The 19,103-nt window shown below is 47.3% G+C and overlaps 1 protein-coding gene across 2 annotated transcripts in view; it reads left to right on the forward strand.

Annotated features, from left to right (window-relative positions):
- LOC121705240 (protein phosphatase 1 regulatory subunit 29) overlaps nt 1–18,114 on the forward strand; it is a 71,094-nt gene extending 52,980 nt beyond the window's left edge. The window contains exons 3-5 of one of the 2 annotated variants that reach the window (XM_042086109.1): nt 9,230–9,962; nt 10,466–12,863; nt 15,251–18,114. In XM_042086109.1, coding sequence (XP_041942043.1) covers nt 9,612–9,962; nt 10,466–12,862 — 2,748 coding nt within the window. In that variant the 5' untranslated portion in view covers nt 9,230–9,611 and the 3' untranslated portion in view covers nt 12,863; nt 15,251–18,114. The remainder of the gene's footprint in view (nt 1–9,229; nt 9,963–10,465; nt 12,864–15,250) is intronic. The other variant, XM_042086111.1, reaches the window with a different exon arrangement.
- The last annotated feature ends 989 nt before the right edge of the window (nt 18,115–19,103 follow it).

The following is a 19,103-nucleotide window of genomic DNA, read 5'->3' on the forward strand; positions in this document are numbered from 1 at the left end:
TAGGCCTTGCAAGAGAACACGGCCACTGGCACCAATGCAATCTTTGATACCATACTGATGGAAAACACTCATCGACTTTACATATTGCTCTCTGTGTGCTCCATGTCCACAACTGTATGGACTTTTTTAAGTGCTTTACCTTAGGGGAATATATTCTTTCTTCAAGGCAGTTATAACTTTCTATCTCTCTTTTACTCTTTCCCTTTCACTCTGTCTATTGCTCTCTATCATGGATACTCACCCGAGACTTGTTTGCTAATGAGATCTGGGTTACCCTGGTGTTGTCCTCTACTGCTTTTCAAAGTGAAACAGGATGAGATGGGGCGGCCTCATTTCCTGTGTGGTGACCTCATTTCCTGTGCTCCTCTCCTGGTCTCCCCCTGGTCCCATGAGATAAGAGGTGGAGACGAGCTTATCTCCGCTGTCTGGATCACCAAATCCACGGAATGTTCTGGTGACCCCCCGCTGCTCATGGGACACAGACTGGTCACCTTGGGCAACCTGGCAGCCTCTAGAGCCTCACTCTGCAGACAGTAAGGTAGACAGACTTGAGGTTTGCAAAGAGTTGCAGGAGTAGGAGATGGAGAGGACTTGGGAAGCATAATTTTCTGTTTACAAATAGTTGCAGGAGTAGGAGATGGAGAGGATTTGGGAAGCATAATTTTCTGTTTACAAATAGTTGCAGGAGTAGGAGATGGAGAGGATTTGGGAAGCATCATTTTCTGTTTACAAATAGTTGCAGGAGTAATGGGTGGATTTGGGAATTATGTGCTAATGTCTTGAATATTTTTAGTATATAATTTTTACTAAAAGAAATTGAATCTATTCTATGTCAGTGATTAACCTCCCTCCCGTTTTTTTCTGGGGTTCTTACATATTTTAACTTTTTTCCCACTGTCTTCCCATTTTGATATTTTCTCATACATTTTACCGTATTTTAATACTCTCATAACATTAGTCCTACCACTGGAAAGGGGTCAGTCTCTGTACTGTTGTTTTTTTGCTACCCCCTTGCGCTTCCAGTGAAACAGATGTTTTCAAAGCATCGTTTTGCTTGTTTGAAGGCAACCCTACAGTGACATTAGCCTATTTAAGATAACAATGTTGTGAGAGCACGATTTTGAAAGTCAAGTTAGACCTAGCTCCATACCTCGTTTAGTTAGTGCAGCCGTTGTGTAATCTGTTAGCAGAGGGATAGCAACAGAAAGATGAATGTTGACATTTTCACGTATTTTCGGTAAGAAACCCTGAAAATCTCTTATTTTTAATGGTCAATGTGGACAGCTCTGACTATTTATGGACCAGATTATAAATTGATGATTAAAAGATTACTATAACTTCAGGAATGTAGATTTAAGTATCATTGTACATATAAGTATTAAGCATATTTTATTCGGTGCATATGAAGTGATACAGCCTATTTTGATGTACTTTATAAAGTCATTAAGTTTTGAGAAATTGTTTGTCTTGTAAAATTACTGATTTAAGTTTACCCAAATTGTTGACCTACACATATTAAATAATTTTACTTATTACATTGAAAAAAGAAAAACATCAACATCATAGCAAGAGCAGATTATTTGAAGCATTGAGCTTTTATAGACAAATCCACTCAAGAAAAGGAAATGCATTCATTCCGCATTGGATTCATGCTGGATACATAACATGTAGATACTGGTCATTGATTATAATCTCAACAATTAGGCTAACCTTTCTAATGGCAACAGTAAAGAGGCGGTGTTTAAAACTAGTGAGCTAAGCTACCTACCCTAAAAACCATATGAAACCTTGGAAATGCCAATAACAGCACAGCTGTTTAAAAAGTGTCTTTCAGCTAATTGCTGTCTTTTGTCGATATAATTGGCGATGCCATGCTGTGAAGGATTGCTAATGACGGTGAGCGCTGTGTGGTGCAAGCTGCAGCATCGATACCACATTCGGATCTGTGAAGGCTACTCAGGGTCCACAACCTGCGGCCATTTCCCGATCCTACTCCCATCTCTCTCTCGTGCTGATTTCCTGTCAATGCTGTTCTATCGCAGTTAGCCAAAAGCCAAAAGTTCCCCAAAGTAAACAAAAAAACTATTGCTAATGGCTATTCATTTCAATTTCAATGTATTGTGCTTATAGAGTGCCAAAACATTACTCATGTATCATGGCGCTTTACAGAGTGTAGACAATCAGAGAAAAAGAAAGGAAGAAAAGAAAAGAAGGCCCATGGGTAACAGGGGCGAGGAGGAAAAACTCCCTAGAATTGGAGATACATATAGGAAGAAACCTTGAGCAGATCCACAGCTCATTTGTCACTTACAGTTCTTCTGGCCAGCCTCATTAATTTCCCCCTCCTCGATCACATCTCCATATTTGGCATAATCCAGTGCTTGCCAGTTGATAATATTCCCACCCTTGATGAGCTTGTTCTCTGAAAACTTCTTGATCTTACACGGGGAGATCACATGGTCCCACATGTGCAGGTCTGTGAGCTGGCCAATAAGCGCATCCTGGTCTTGACCGAGCACGATGCTCGGCACTCCAGTTAGAGACCCGCCCTTGAAGAGGGACTTCCTAGCGCTGGATTTACCATTCAGCCATACCTGGGCCAGGCCTGTCTTGGAGTCCCACGTGGCGCAGAAGGAGTTCCACTGGTTCAGCTCATCCGGGAGGCCCCAGAAGTCCGCCTTGGTGCTACCGATGTACAACTGGTGCCGGTTGAGTCCCAGCTTGCTCAAGATTACAATGTTTACGCTAGTAATTAAAAATGCATACATATTCCAGTTGCTATTTTCCCACCTTCTTTGATGTACTCCCAGTTGATTCGTACATACTTGTCCCGATCACTCCTGTTTTGCTCATGGTGGAAGCCGAGAGCATGAAGAAGCTTGTGGTGAATGACCGCTTTGTGGACGCAGCCGTACACGCTCAGAGATACGGACTGTCCACCAGCCCTTCCAACCCACGACCAGCACCTGCATAGATCATGGGACACCAGGAAGCTCTGACACATTTGAATTATTTGGTCGACGTATGTATGTACTGAGCCCCTTGCTAGCGAGGAGCATGAGAGAGACTTCCCAGTGGTGGATTTAAATATGAACAGCATTCCAGAAAAAAAACAACTGAATTTTTTAAATATTTGATTTGTGCAATCAGTTTCCTTTTTTTATTTGCATATCAGTCAATGATATCATGTCACAATGTCCTATAATTCCACTGATAGAGGCAGGGGGTAACAACACTGAGGTTGTGGGTTCAGTATCTCTAAATTGATTGTGTTTGATTGATTTATCCCTCTTAACACACATTGTCACACAGCCCGTCAGACAGTACTTAAGTACTTAAAGTAGCAGTGAAGAGTTGTCAAATTTCAACTTTATTAGTTCCTGTTCCTTTATTGTTTTTTTGAAAGACATACTGTAGATACAAAGCAGTTAAAAATACAAGAATACAACATGGATTATATAAGTAAAATTCAACAAACTTATGTAATCAACATACACAAAGTTGATGTAGGTGTGATGTATAATTATAGCACCACAATGTTTGATGTACCTACAGTGTCCAGCTTGTCAAAACCATCATCATCAACATCATGGTCACCTTTATTATGACCAAGGAACACCATCAATGTATCTACTTTATTGACTAAACACAGAAGAGAGGATGTAAGACTTGATGTTTAGAGAGAGTTGCAGGTGTAGGGGATGGAGAGGACTTGGTAAGTGTGGTTTGAGGTTAACTGAGAGTTGCAGGAGTGAGGGATGGAGAAGACTTTGGAAGTATGCAGAATTTTCTTTGTGTAGCAGGTGGCAACACCATGTGGCAGTCTTACTGTATTTACTACAAAGTGGGACAGTAAGTTTTAAACGGAATTGTGCCCGCTGTGTGGGACGACTTAACAGATAGATAATGGAGTGAGAGGAGGGAGGGAATCTTGCTTCAGTGAAATTGCTTCCTGATATTATTCACAACAAGTGCATGACTAGGTCATCCACTTATCCTACTGTCCTTATTGCTTAGTTGTGTTTTTATATTATATACTTTTAATGACTTTTTCTGCTGTTAGTGATTGTGTGTGTGTTGTCTGTATGCTACTGAGACCTAGAATTTCCCCTGGGGATCAATAAAGTATCTATCTATCTATCTATCTATCTATATATCTATCTATCTATCTTATCCACAGAGGGTTAAACATCCATAGTTGGCTGCAGATGCCCATGCACTGCACTGACTGTATGCTCGCTATAATGCAAAACAGACCTCTGTCTGTGTCCTTGTATGTATATTTTTGTCCGCATTTGATTGTGTGTACGCCTTTGTGTGCCATGAGCCAGCTTTTATAGTCATCTCTCATACTTCAGGGGAGAGTGTTTCTACATGGAGGCAAACGATTTATAATGATTTGTGTTGTTTAGCTAGATGGCACCAAATCCTGCCTCTAGGCACAGCCTAAACCCCTGGAGACCCACTCTTTCCCTTTACATTCTTATAGTCTTTTCCCCTCTCTCCTCTTCATCTCTCTCTGCCTCTCCTTCTCTCTCTTTGGGTCTTTGCTGCTAAAGCCACTGCTATGAAAGGAAGTGGGGCGTGAAGACCCTCACACACACACACACACACACACACACACACACACACACACACACACACACACACACAGGCAGACACACACACACACACACACAGACACACACACACACACACACACACACAGACAGACACACACACACACACACACACACAGAGGACAGCAGGCAATTCATTAAGGCTGAGAAGCCAGTCACAGTGCAGCTTCTCATTGCAGGCTCCCCTTCCCTCCTTAACCGCAGCCCGCTGTCAACCACCCCCACAAACCCCACCCCACCCCTCCCCCACAGGTTCTCCTCCTGTCTGTCACGGTTCGTCTCATGTCTGTAGCCTCCGACGTCCCGAGTGAGTGCCGCCCCGTCAGCGATCAAACACCTCCATGGCGATCTACAAAACAAGCTGGTCGCTAAACCTCGGCCTGTTGCTGTAATACCTGTGCGTTGGCGTGGCGGGGGCTGTTGCACAAACCACTGCTCCCCTGAAGGGATTTCTGTGGGTTTTTTTTTTTTGCTTTTTAGCGGAGCCTTGGCAGGCAGGCTCCTGGTGGCAGGTGTTCAACTAACCTGTGACTGACTGAGAGCCGGCAGCAGAGCAGTGCGGTAAAGAGGAGCGATCCGATCCGGGGGTTGAGTGGGAAAGCGAAAGCAACAGCAGCCATTAGAGGCCAAAACAGAAGCCGAGGCAGCCTGGAGTCTCAGACGGCCTCGGATTCATCTGGCTTTTGCCACTGCATTCAAATATGAGTGTGAACGGGAGGGATGCGGGGGTTGTCTGGCTGTATCGACTTCTACTGTTGTCATGGTTACGTGGGGAGTCCGCCCCAGCCCTTTCCTACCACTTGTCTGTCGTCTTCCCACCCCTACCGTCGGAGGAGCCGATGAGGTCGGGGCAGGTGAGAGCAGCGCTGGAGATGTTTGGACGGTTGCCCCCGCCCAGAGCCAGAGGTGAAGTGGGTCGATGGCTACCCGCTCTTAACCTTCCAGCGGCCTGCTGCTCCAGCACAGCCACTGCTGCCCTCAGCCAGAGCACAGCACAACTCTGTCTACACCAGCTGAACCCATTCTCTTGAGAAAGACAGAATTTTCCCTTTCCTCTCCTCTCTTCTCCTCTTTCTCTCTCTCACTTCTTTTAGTGATAAATAAATAAACAAACAAAACAACATATCTCAATGTTAAAGCAGTGAAGTGCTATAGCCTGGGGAAATGTCAGTGAGTTTAGAAAAAAAACGTCAGAAAACAGAAGGCCGTCGAAAGCCTCTATCAGCCGTGGCAGAGGCTCCTGACATGCCTTCAGTGAATGGAGAGAACCGCAGCAGCTCGCTGCTTCTCTCTCCCAGCCCTCTCCCCATGCAATAGTAATGCACAGCTGTTTAATAGCTTAACCGAGGAATTTACTTAAGGCCCACACTTCAGGGGAGCTGTGGGAAATATTTATCAAGATGTTCTCTTAAGTGCAGAGATACCTCCCATTGGCTCTTACATGACACAAAGTTGATATATTTAGTAGGGACCGCATGTGAGTTAGGGATTGGGGGCAGGGTGAGGGTGACTTCTACACAGGTAGTTGGCTCACTTTCATTCTGCTTCTTTAAATTGCTTTGTGTATTCGCCGAAAGTGTTTGCTGATGTGCAGTGCGCTCCCAGTGCTGTTTGGACTTTTTTGGGGGGGCAATTCACAGCACTCAACATCAGATGCTTCTGTGTGTCAGTTCCGATACAGCGATAGCTGGTCTTCTGGGATAACTAGCGTCTGCGTCGCTTCCTCCGCCAGCCCCTTGTCTGTCCGGGTCCGCGTCTGTGGACTGATGATGTACTGAGTCGCGTTTGCCTTCAGCGTGCGTATGGTGGGGGTCTGGGCCAATCAGTGATGCATTGTCTGATGATGGATGCGCTGAGGCTGGTCTGAGATGAGTTGGGGGATGGCGGTGCAGGTTCATTTGACTCGAGATTCGCAGGCGCACGTCATGGATAATAAGCTCGAAGAGACACATGATCTATTTTAATTGGCAGTCTCTTCTGCTGGAGGCCCTGCCAACAACAGTTATATCGCATCTGCTCCTGAGACTGAGGGCAAGGGAATATGTTGTCATGGCTTCCACTCATTTTCCCATCCTCCCATCTTTCTTGTGTCATAAACAAGTAAATTTGGAGTTGTTTGGTGAAGTAACTGTGTTAGATTTTTACACACAATTGAGAAGATTAGTAACCTGCATTTATTTCCCTCTGTTGTTGTTTACATCGACTATTTTAGTCTTCTCTGTTCTATTTGTATAGAGTAAAGGAAGTGCAAATATCTACTGCACCGTGTAATTTGGTTCATGCTCTAGGTCAAGCATCAGGAGTCTGGAGTCATCTTTGTTGGTCTCTTTGATCACTTTGATCTATTTGTATCTCCCTGCCTAATCTTAGGAATCAGCTTTCGTAGCCACTTTTCACAAGGGTACACATGCAAGCATGCAGTCTCTCTCTCTCACACACATTCTCTCTCTCTCTCTTTCACTCACACACACACACACACATACACATCCCCACGCATTCACTCACTCACCAAGAGTGTATATATATGGCCAACCCTGTGTTACCTTCTCAGTTCTGTCCTCCCTGCTGTAGACCTAGCCCTAATTAAAGCTTCCCATGAGCTTTGGTATCTGGAGCGTCAAACCAGATCACATCTCTGGTGGTCCGTTTGCCACAGAGAGAGAGAGAGAGAGAGTGAAAGAATGAGGGAGACAAGGAATGAAGAGAGAAAGAGAGACAGAGGGAGACAGAGGTGTGATGCAGCATGGCTGAGACAGTAGTGGAGATATATCGGGCTATAATTAATTCGACAAAGACTACTTGAAAGTCCAAAAGTCAGTGCCCTGCGGACAGCTCAGAGAGAACAACCTGCTGCTTTCTTTTCTAAAACCCCTCACTTGATTTTCCTTTTTTTCTATCCTCCTCAAAGTCCTGCGAGTCTCATTTCTGGAGGTGTGGAGAAGGGAGGGGGATGAGAAATGACCATTCGGAGACTTCCATTTGTGTGAAATCGTCTCCCTTTTATCCCAGGATTGAATCAGGTTGTAATTAACGCTCTCATAATGCAGAATATGTTGGAGCCTTATTAGCGGCGAATGAGCTGGATCGCCGGGGAATATCGACACAGGGAGGAATAAAATGAGAAGAGCCGGCTCTCCTCTGAGACTTTGAGCAGAGCGCTGAAAAGGGGAGAGGGAAAGAGAGAGTGTGTTGTTTGTTGACGAGAGATGTTCTCTCAATTTTCACCTGAAGAACGTCTTGAGAATACTAAGCCCTGACACAGTATATGTGTGTGTGTGTGTGTGTGTGTGTGTGTGTGTGTGTGTGTGTGTGTGTGTGTGTGTGTGTGTGTGTGTGTGTGTGTGTGTGTATTGACTTTGTTATTAATGTGTTTATGCAGCTTTCGCATGGATCTGCTCGTCGAAACTCATCAGACATGCAGATTGGGTGAGAGCCCCTGGTGTGTGTGTTCTTATCTGACCAGGGAACCTCTAAGAAGATGAGGGCCATAGACGGTTAGCTGATAAATGGTTTGTGTCGGGGGGCGGGTGGGGGGGGGTTGAATTGAGGAGTAGAGAATGACAGATAGGTGGCAGGCAAAGACAAATGGGACCATTTTGAGCGGCGCACTCGGAGTCATGCACTGCACATCTTAATATGATTGGGGCGAATGAAAGTCAACGTGGAAAAGATTATCTGGGCTTTTCGAGCCCTGGAGAGCATCTACGCCTTTGTTGTCTTTTAGCTTTGATTATGAGAATGCAAGTTCTCTCTCTCTTTCTCTCTCTCTCTCTCATTCACTCTGTCTCTCACATGCAAACACACACACACACACACACACACACACACACACACACACACACATACACGTGCACACACACACACACACACACACACACACACACACACACACACACACACACACACACAGACTTTTGCATGCACGCATGCCTGTACAATATATCACAGCAGACCATACTCATCCACAATCCGCACATGTTCTCCTTTCTCATTTTATCTGCAAAATTACAGTAATAACGCATCAGCATCTCCTCCCTGGTAAGCACCCAGCACAGCAGGTGGCCTGGATATTCCAAGAGTGTGAATAACGCTGAGAACTGCTACAATAATGTGAGAGATGTCTAGCACGTTGATGCTGCAGTAGCTGTAGGACTGAATTCTGATTGAGCCAATGTATCAGGAGCTCTTTTCTGCCTGCCTGACTGCTAATGTTTGGTTATGGACATCTTATGGGGACCTTGATGCGATCATCACATGTTCCGAGATCAGTGTCTGAACCTATTCTTGTAGAAGGTTTTAATCCACCCTCTGTCTGAGTGAATAACTGATGAGCTTCTAGCACACACAACGCCTTGGGTAACAATGTGTGCTTTGTTATCGTGTCATGTTTTTGTATTGTTTTGACTGATCACTTAATGAGTGTAAATAAACCAGGACAGAAATGCATTAATTACGCCATCATTATCTCAGCCCTGATTACAGCCGTTTAAAGCAATATTGTTCTGTGCCTCTGTGACACCATTAACTTAAACTATTTCACGCTTTAGGGTGTTTATTTTTAATAGTTGTTTCTGTGTGTGTCTCTCTCTCTCTCTCTCTCTCATCTGCAGGGTTGTGTCTTGGGTGCTGGCACATTCGTCTCTTTTCTTTTCTCACACACGTCTGGGCAGAGAAGAGAGCAAGCAAAAGGAGGTGACTATGTGGAAAAACTGTGTCAGTCAGCACTGTACGCTGCCAGGGACCATACAGGCATGGGGACTGTGCTAGACACCATGTGGATCCCGCTGCTGTGAGAACAAGCCAACTCTGCTCCACTTCTTCTCCAGGCCTCGCCCTCTTCTCCAACCGTCAACGCTCCTCCTCTCCCCCCCCCCCCCTCCTACTTCCTTTCCCGTTACTGCCACCTCAACTCCCCCACCCCTCCGCCTCTCTCTCTGCGCCTTTCCCTGCTCCGTCTCTTCTGCAGAAGTGAACCCTGTTCATTTTCCCATCATGCTTAGCGGGTGGTGTGCCCCCTATCCCCCTTCCTTCCCCTGCGTCCTCCTTCTGCTCCTCCCGGCGTTCTTTCTCCTCCCGGCGTCGGTGCGCGGCGACTGCTGGCTCATCGAGGGCGAGAAGGGCTACGTGTGGCTGGCCATCTGCAGCCAGAACCAGCCGCCGTATGAGACCATCCCGCAGCACATCAACAACACGGTGCACGACCTGCGCCTCAACGAGAACAAGCTCAAGGCCGTCTTCTTCAGCTCGCTCAGCCGCTTCACCAACCTCACCGACCTCAACCTCACCAAGAACGAGATCTCGTACGTGGAGGATGGCGCCTTCGCCGCCCAGGCCAACCTGCAGGTAGGGCCTGTAATGATACGTGTGTTTGGACCGCACCGCCATGGCAACAGACCTCAAGGTTCTATATATAATAATAATAATAATACATTTTATTTAGAGCGCCTTTCATGTCACTCAAGCTCACTTCACAAATAAACAAAAACAAAAAGGTTGCAGGCAGGCATATGGGCTATATGCAGGGTACTGGGTATATGTGTAACTATTGATGAACGTAATGCTCATTTTCATTCTTAGATTGATAGTTGGAACAAACTGTTTTAATGGAAGGGGGATTGTAGAGAGAGCACTGGGAGGTCTGATGTGACTGTTTGTCATTGGGGACAGATTCAGGTAGGCAGGTAGGAAGAGTTAGGTAGGATGTCTGCTTGCAGAACTTTTCTTAGGGCCTCAGTGTTATGCTCCCCCCCCCCCCTTTTTCTGTTGTTCTGAGCCCATACTGACCCATGATGTGAAACCCATGATATGAGCTGAACCGTGTTTTTCTGACCCGTTACATCTTGCAGGTGCTCCAGCTGGGCTACAACAAGCTGACCAACGTGACCGAGGGGATGATGCGCGGGCTCGGCCGCATGCAGTGCCTCTTCCTGCAGCACAACCTCATCGAGGTTGTGGCCACCAACGCCTTCTGGGAGTGCCCGAGCCTCAGCAGTATCGACCTGTCCTCCAACAAGCTGGCGCGCCTGGACCCGTCCTCCTTCACTGTGCTCAACCGGCTGATGGTGTGCGAGCTGGCCGGCAACCCCTTCCACTGCGGCTGCGAGCTCTACAGCTTCCTCACCTGGCTGGAGGGCTTCAACAACGTCACGCACACCTACGACCGGCTGCAGTGCGAGTCGCCGCGCGAGCTCTACAACTACCCGCTGCTCAGCCCCGTCCCGGGCCACGGGCGCAACGCCAGGAACATCCTGTCGTCCATCTGCCGCGACGGCGTCTTCATCCCCGGCATGACGTCCCTGCCCCCTGACCCGGACTCCTCCGGCATGGGGCCGGACTTCATGGACCGCGTCGGCCTGTACCCGCAGGCCACGACGTCGTCCTCCTCCGCGGACGCGCTCAGTCCGAGCCTCAAGCTGCGCCACGTGTCCTTCTCCACGGCGTCGCTCATGGTCCAGATCCCCAAGCCCTACAGCAAGATGTACATCCTGGTCCAGTACAACCACACGTACGTGTCCGACGTCATGAACCTGAACAAGAAGAAGGAGATCATCACCCTGAACAAGCTCAAGTCGCACACCAACTACACCTTCTGCGTGGCTTCCATACGCAACTCGCAGCGCTACAACCACACCTGCCTGAACTTTGCCACGCCCGTGCCGGAGGAGATCCACCCGACGCCGTCCACCACCACCCACTACATCGTGACCATCGTGGGCTGCCTCTTCGGCATGGTCATCATCCTCGGCGTGGTCTACTACTGCCTGCGCAAGCGTCGCATGGAGGAGGAGAAGGAGAAGTCCATCTGCGTCAAGAAGACCATCCTGGAGATGCGCTACGGGCCCGAGGCGGCGGCGGCGGTCGGCAACGAGCCGTCGGCGGTGCAGAAGCTCCACGAGCAGGCCCACCACCAGCACCACCACAGCAAGATGCCCATGTCGTCGTCGTCCAGCTCGGGCATGTTGCACGGCGGCTCGGCCAACACCAGCTCCTCGCGACTCTCCACCATCCCACAGGTGGAGAAGATGGCCACGGCCTTCTCGGAGGCCATGGGCAGCAAGGGCAACTACATGGACGTGAGGGACGACCGAGGCCGAGACGGGAAGGGGCAGGGGGGGATGAGGGAGCAGGACCTGCGACGGGAGCAGGACGACGGGAGCGACCTGGGGGACGACTCGGACGACGACGGCCGGGGCTCCACCTCGGAGATCTCCACCATCGCCATGGAGGTGGACAAGGTCAACCAGATCATCAACAACTGCATCGACGCGCTCAAGCTGGACTCAGTGGCGGCCGCCTCGTGCGCAAACACCATGGCCCCGGTGAACCCCACCTCCCCTCCGCCCACATGCACCTCCTCCCTGACCAAAGGGCTCATCCCGCTCTCCCCGGGAGTGACCGAAAACTGCCAGATGATGCCGTCGCCCAAGATCCCCGCGCCTCCCCCACTGCCCTTCCCGGGCTCCATGGCCGAGCGGCCCGGGATCACCGGCGGAGGCTTCATGTCGCCCCCGTACCGCCCGCCTCCTCCGGCCAGCGCCGTGCGGCCCATCCAGAGACAGATGAGCGCCGACGCCGCCATGATCGTCGGCGCCGGGAAGAAGTACAGCGGCTCGTCCTGCGGGTTGCCCGGCAAGGGCGGCCGCGTCTACAGCCTGGACGTCCCCGAGCCCCGAAGCCCGGACCCCTGCCAGTACACAGACAAGGGCAGCCCCCTCGGCTGCGGGGAGCCCCTGGAGAGGCTCCCTCTGGTGGGGCCCGGGGGTGGTGGGGGCGGGGGTGGCGGCTACAGCATGGACGGCGGCGGCGGGTACAACATGGACGGTGGCGCCATGGACGGGATGGGCATGCAGCAGCACCTGGAGGTGCACCCGGACTACCACTGCTCGGAGCACCGCCACTCGGTCCCGGCGCTCTACTACGAGGGCTCGCACCACGGCTCCCCCGCCCAGCGGGCGTCCTTCCTGAAGCCGCTGTCGCGCGCCAAGCGCGACGCCGCCTCCTACTCGCAGCTCTCGCCGCGCCACCAGAACTACTCGGGCTACTCGTCCAGCCCCGAGTACACCACGGAGAACACGCTGCGGATATGGGAGCGCTTCCGCCCGTACCGCAAGGGCCCGCGCGACGAGTCGTGCTACGTCACGGCCGGTAACGCCCTCCGCAAGAAGGTCCAGTTCGCCAAGGGGGAAGACCTCCACGACATCCTCGACTACTGGAAGGGCGTCTCAGCACAGCAGAAGCTGTGAGGTGAGATGCATCATGGGTACAAAAAATAAACACAGACCCCTTTCTGCCTAGTAATATGAAAAAGTGATGGTTTAAAAGGGTGGTCAGGTCTGATCAATACAAACAAGGTTGTGTTTGACAGGGTCTGGACTTTATTTGATTGATGGATGTATGCCGTGAATCAAATCGCAGGCACAGAAAAGTGAGACCAAAGACAAAAAGGTTATTCATTTGTTGAGTCCAAATCGGCATCAGGCCTATCACTAGCAGCTGCCCGTGCTTGTTTATAACATAAGGAGCAGTGAGCAACTCTTTGGCACGACCAAATTCAATGAACAGCAACCAGAGGTCACTTGGTTCATGACAGAATTACATTGGCTGTGTATTCATGAGTGGTGCTTCAGCCCATATTCAGACAGAGAGGGGTAGGCTGAGCCACAGTGTCCGCCCACACACTCCATGTGGCATGTGGAGCGGTGCCCTAGTTTGCTAGCCCGAGCTAGAAGATGTTTGATCATTCATGCTGTCAAGACTCATGTCATCCTCTTGCACACAAGAGAGCCTGCACAGTTTACTTTTTACATTTTTGGTAGTCAGGAAAAGAAACAAAATAAAGTTGATTAAAGAGTTCAAAGGTATGAAAAACACATCTTTAGAATTATTTGTAGAGCTCATTTGCACCAACCTTGGTAGTGCCCTCTAAATGTCTATAGTCTTTCACAACCCTGGCAGTCATTGCTGTTTGAAGTAGAAAATTCTTTTTTTTTCCAGAAAATTTCAGTCAGACATGTGAAAGGTATGGTTGACAAGTCAGATATGGTATACATCACTGCACTGTCTGATGATTTTCAGCTCACTATATCTAACATGATTTATTCGCTTCATTACTATTAACCCATGCAGAGTAACAGTACTGAATTCATTTTGTTTCGTGAATGATAGATGATGAATTACATGGTCACTATCCTCTTAGCTAATCGTTCATTACCATTAGCAGTCAACATCAGCACACATTAAGCAGTGTTAATGGTTAATGGTTCAGTGATGTGAATGCATTTATTATTGTTGTTTAATCGATCCCCTAGTGTGAGGCATGACTCACCAATTTACTATGGACTGTATGGAAATGTCAGCCTGTCTATAGGTTTGCAAGTGTAGGTGGATAAGCTGATCAAGAACAGTTAAGTTCTCATTTGCTTGAAAGACATTCAATTGTATTCACAACATTGACCTTACTAGAGGTATAGCTCTTTTGCAGCTGTAATCCATAGAGCTGGATTACTGATAACAGTAACAAAATGCACACATGACAACACACACACACACACACACACACTCTCTCTCTCTCTCTCTCTCACTTTCTTTCTCTCTCTCTTTCTCTCTCTCTCTCTCTCTCTCTCTAACACACACACACACAAACACACACACACACACACACACACTTGCATGGCGTGCTCAAATAATCCAGCTCGATTCTAAATCCTGCCCTTAACCTTTCTATGCCTGGTGCGCTGAATGTGTTAATCTCTGAGGCCATGTCGCAGTGGCTGTCTGAGGTGAATTAGCATGTGGCCCAGTGGATGCAGATCTACTCTTTAATGGCATCCGGTCTAGCACAGCACACCTCTGCAAAAACACTAGCTATTCATCCAAGGCTGTCACTTACCATTGCGTAGCACATTCACCTAGGTGATGAGAGAATGCCTTAGCTTTTCATGTAAGGGTTTATAACATGAAACTGTTCTAAACCAATATTTAGATACTAGCATTCAATAAAGTGCCTGTGTTAACAGTAATACTTCCAGTGGTGCATCACACTAAATTGCTTTTACCAAACTGATGCAATTTTCCCCCAGGATTCTTTTTTTTGTTATTCATTCACTTTCATCTGAGGACACTGAAACAAATAAATCCTTTGGAGCTTGCCTAATTTATGCTGATAGTATAATTTCCAGATCAGTCACAATGAGATGTTTTCAAGCACTGCCATAAGATAAAAGCCTCTCTCAAGCAGATAACCACCTGTCTAGACGATTTATGAGCATTTTGTTCAGCTCCCACAGTATTGAGGCTTACTGTGGCAATGTGCAAAGTGGCCCTCTTTGAAAACTAGTCTGTGCTCCCCATGAATGTATAAAAAGCCACACATCCTAATAGTCCACACAGCATCTTACTTAAGGCAGACAAACTAAAATCTCCCCTGAAAGGGAAGTTCATCACTTCATTTATTTGCTAATTATCTTGATCTGCTATTTATGTGGCCCAGATCTCCTTAAGGCGCTGTGTTTATGGTGTTTACAGGCCAGCTCAGATGCCAAGTGTTGATGAAGACGTGTTCACTGAATGCCAATCTCTCTCTCTCTCTCTCTCTCTCTCTCTCTCTCTCTCTCTTTTTCTATTCAATGCAGCAGCCGCCCCACACTGCCTGCTGGTCTCCATGGTGTTGGTCCATGATACTTTAGAAGTGCTCTGATTGGCTGACGGCTCCAGAATCCCTCTGCCCGGTGACAGTGAGATCACATGCACAAAGACATTTATGGACCTTGACTGTATGTACTGTAAGAAGAAGAAAATCCACCACAGATGACAACATACTCTGTGGAGGTCGGAGTGTCCTCCTTTTAAGGAAACATATACACAATCAAAGAACTGGATTAGGAGGTGTATCAGAGAAAATCACTCTCTGAACAACTGCGACATGTAATATTATCCAACAGGGGTACTGCTATTGGAGGCTTACTGTGACAAACCCCACTAGCAATCATGGAAATGCAACAGTAGAGATTGATCCATGACTGCCATTTACACAGACAATGTTTCTTTTTGTCCTTTTTCTTTTTTTAAACGATAACCTTATCAGGCATGGCGGGTGACGAAAGTGTCTTCCTTTTCTTAGCAACTGGAAGTTGAAGAACAAAACAGCTGTCTACACCTCTGTACAAAAATGATTGCCACTATTATGAAGACCCTGCTTTAAACTGAGAGTATTAAAGGACATAGGGCCTTTATTGAATCCTTAACAGAGTGGCAGGTTGGGGATTTGAATATGTGTAGTTATTTCCTTTTTAAAACGCTTCTCTCTCTTCTCTTCATTTCTGGAGAAGCAGATGACTGCAGCTCTGTGAAGTGCTCTCCTCTTCAAGGACACTGTGTTATAACATAATGTTTTCTGAATGTTGTTTACATGCTCTTCAATCAATGTTTGTTTGTTTTTTTGCAAACAGAATAGACAGAAAGCAGCATTGGAAAGATGATGCCGTTTTTTTTTTGTTTTTTTTTGCTTCTCAACGGCTCATCCATTAGCATGACTGTGAAAGGTCTAATTAGTGATCCAGGCCAATTATCTATCTTCTCTTTTTCTCTTTTGTTGGCCAGCTCCAATTTTATACACGGACACATCTTTGCGTTTCCGTCCATGTCTATTATGGCCTATTGATGCTAATCTTTGTAATTTGTGGTCTTTTTAAGAAATATTTTTATGTACTAGGAAATGTGTACAGAGAGCCTCTAAATGTTGCTGTAAGATGACTAAGATGATCTCACTCCAGCCTAATCTCATTTCTATAGTAAGCCTATAAGAGGACAGTAAGTGGACCACCATCATCATCATTGTCATCGCCTCATTTGCCCTGTGGCTGCATTAGATATTGCCAAACTAAATGAACTGCAATTTGACTGTGGTCGTCATGCTCTACTTTGAGCGTAAATAAGACTGTGACTACAGAGAGTATTCATCTGATTACACCAATCAGTCCATCTCAATCATTATAACAGAAGCATGTCTCAAGGAGGAGACAAACTTTTGGGAGGAACACAGATTAGTATAAATAGCTCGTGTCTGCTCTTGCAAAGGCTGTGGCGTGTTGAACAACGTCCAGGCCTGGCGTTGCGCGGAGAGTTAGGAGAGGCGGCATTGGTACGGACCAGGGAAGGACAGAGCTGTGACATTCATCATTGTCAGCGCGCGCTGCCATTTTACAAAACGCTGAGAGGGGATTACTTTCCCACCTCTGTCTGAAATCTTTATTTGCAGTTCTGAATTAGGGGAGCTCCTCTAGCTGAGCCAGGCCTGAGCTGAAGGAGTTCAGGGAAAGGGCTGACAGAGGCACGTCGTCCTTCTAATCAGCATCGTAATGTCACACAGTTTTTAGAATTGTTCCTGGGATCAAGTTTTTGAACATATGAAATGAAATGCACTTGGTGTTTCGCTGCCTTGTTCTTTCTTGTTTGTTTTCCTTTCATATTCGACTATGAGGATTAAAAAAAAAAAGTCACTGCATGTTTTAAAAGCCATGGGTAAGACCTGCACCCGAAAAAAAGTATTGCTGTTTTGGAAGCTGAGCATCAATATTTCAGGCTGCTGATTTAAGCACTCTCCACAACCACGGCTACTAAGAGTGTCCTGCTGGAGATCTCAGCGTGAGAAATTGATGTGGTTTCTGCCATGAAAGCCCCGGACCGACGATAACCACCACCGCCGCTTGGCCAGGCCAGGTTGAGATTCAGGCCCAGCGTGTAAAACCCGTCTCTTCTCTTGTCTCAGCTCCACTTTGTACTTGCCCGAGCTCAAAGTGCTTTCAAAAAAAGGGACGAAAAGGGAGAATCAAAGAAAGGAGAGCAAGTAGATAAATAAATAAATAAACAAAACAAGGGGGGATAATCAGGAGGAAAAACGGCACTGCGGGCACGATAATTGTGCCTTTTTCATTGAGGCTTTTAAGCTCTTTTCTTGTGAACTCTCGTGTTTTCCTTCAGATGTACTTGCGGCTTGTTTTCCTCTGTCTTCCGCAGCTGTCCTTCAGTGGGGCTCTCGCCATTCAACAATTCTGTCCGCTTGTTTGAAAACACGGAGAGGAGCTGAAGGCAGATAGTCAGGGAGGATGGGGGGGGGGGGGGGGATATGTTAGGAGGGAGATGCACAATAGAAGAGAGTCTTTGAGCAGAGAGGCCACAGTGAAAGATCCAAACACGCAGCAGCGAGTCAATGGAAGGGAAGGGAGCGACAGCACTCTGCCTGGAGCCTTTAATAACCTAATTGAAGCTTAAATCGTTTTAGCTGCCAGTGATGGAGAGGAGAGACATTTATGCCACAGAGTGGACAGACAACACGCACACACACACACACATTCACAAAGATGTATGGGGTGTGGGTGGCTGAACGGTTAACAAGATTTTGTGAGAGGCAGCAGGGTTTTGAAAAAAAAATGTTAACATTTTAGTCAATGGACATGGACAGGGGGCAGGTTAAAACAGTGAGACCAGGCAAGAGAGAGAGAGAGAGAGAGAGAGAAAGAGAGCACAAGAGAGTAGTGGAGAAAGAGTTCGGATTAAACAGCCTGGGTGATGAAAGCTTTCAGAAACACATGACTGAGGGAGGGCAAGCTGACCAATGTGATGGACTTCACCATCATCACGTTTGTCCAGCTGGGAGCAGAAGTGCTGGGTAAGTGTGACAAGTGAAATCCCCTGCGCACCAGCCCTTTAAAATGTCCTGCAGATTGCCTCGGAAAAGTAGGCCTCACTCTCGCCTCCCTCTACCCTGCTACCTTGCCCTCCATAGTCCCAGTCGCCACCCTCAGCAGTCTGGTCCCAATTAACTGGCAGCAAAAGAGTCCCAATATCAGCCCAGCCCTGATATCACTCACAAGCTCCTCTGTAGCGCCATGACTCTCAAGGAATAAGGACAGCTACCAAAGCATCAGATGTTTCTTTCCATTTTTGGTTGTCGGTTTTGTTCATGTGTGTGTGTGAATATCCAACACTGAAGTGCAGTCCAAGGGGGTATTCCAAGTACGTGGTTTAGTGACAAACCTGGGTAAGTTAACTCAGAGTAAGGGGTAAACCTCTTAATAGAAGAGCAGTATGGCTTCATTCTCCTAACAAAACAATGCTATAGGGCTGTTGTTGTAGGAGGTTTACCACTTACTCTGAGCTAACTTACCCAGGTTAGTCACTAAACCACATACTTGGAACACCCTCAGGTCCAGATAATTTTGTTGTATTTATAACATGGCATGATAGGTGAAAAACAGATGAGTAGCTGTGGAGGGTTTAAACATATCAGAGAGATGCAGGGAATTCATCTGTGGTCGTCAAGAGTAGAATAAGGTTTTGCTTTTCAGTGAGTATTAGTGAAAACTCACAGAAGTTCACCACATTTGGTTTGATTACCTGAGTTTCCAGGGGGTTGGTGACATGTTTCTCACCACTGAAATGAGACGACTGGTGTTTTCAGACAGCCTGAGTTGTAAAGCTGTGACT

The sequence above is a fragment of the Alosa sapidissima genome, chromosome 3 (genome assembly GCF_018492685.1).
Source record: "Alosa sapidissima isolate fAloSap1 chromosome 3, fAloSap1.pri, whole genome shotgun sequence".
NCBI classification, from domain to species: Eukaryota; Metazoa; Chordata; class Actinopteri; order Clupeiformes; family Clupeidae; genus Alosa; species Alosa sapidissima.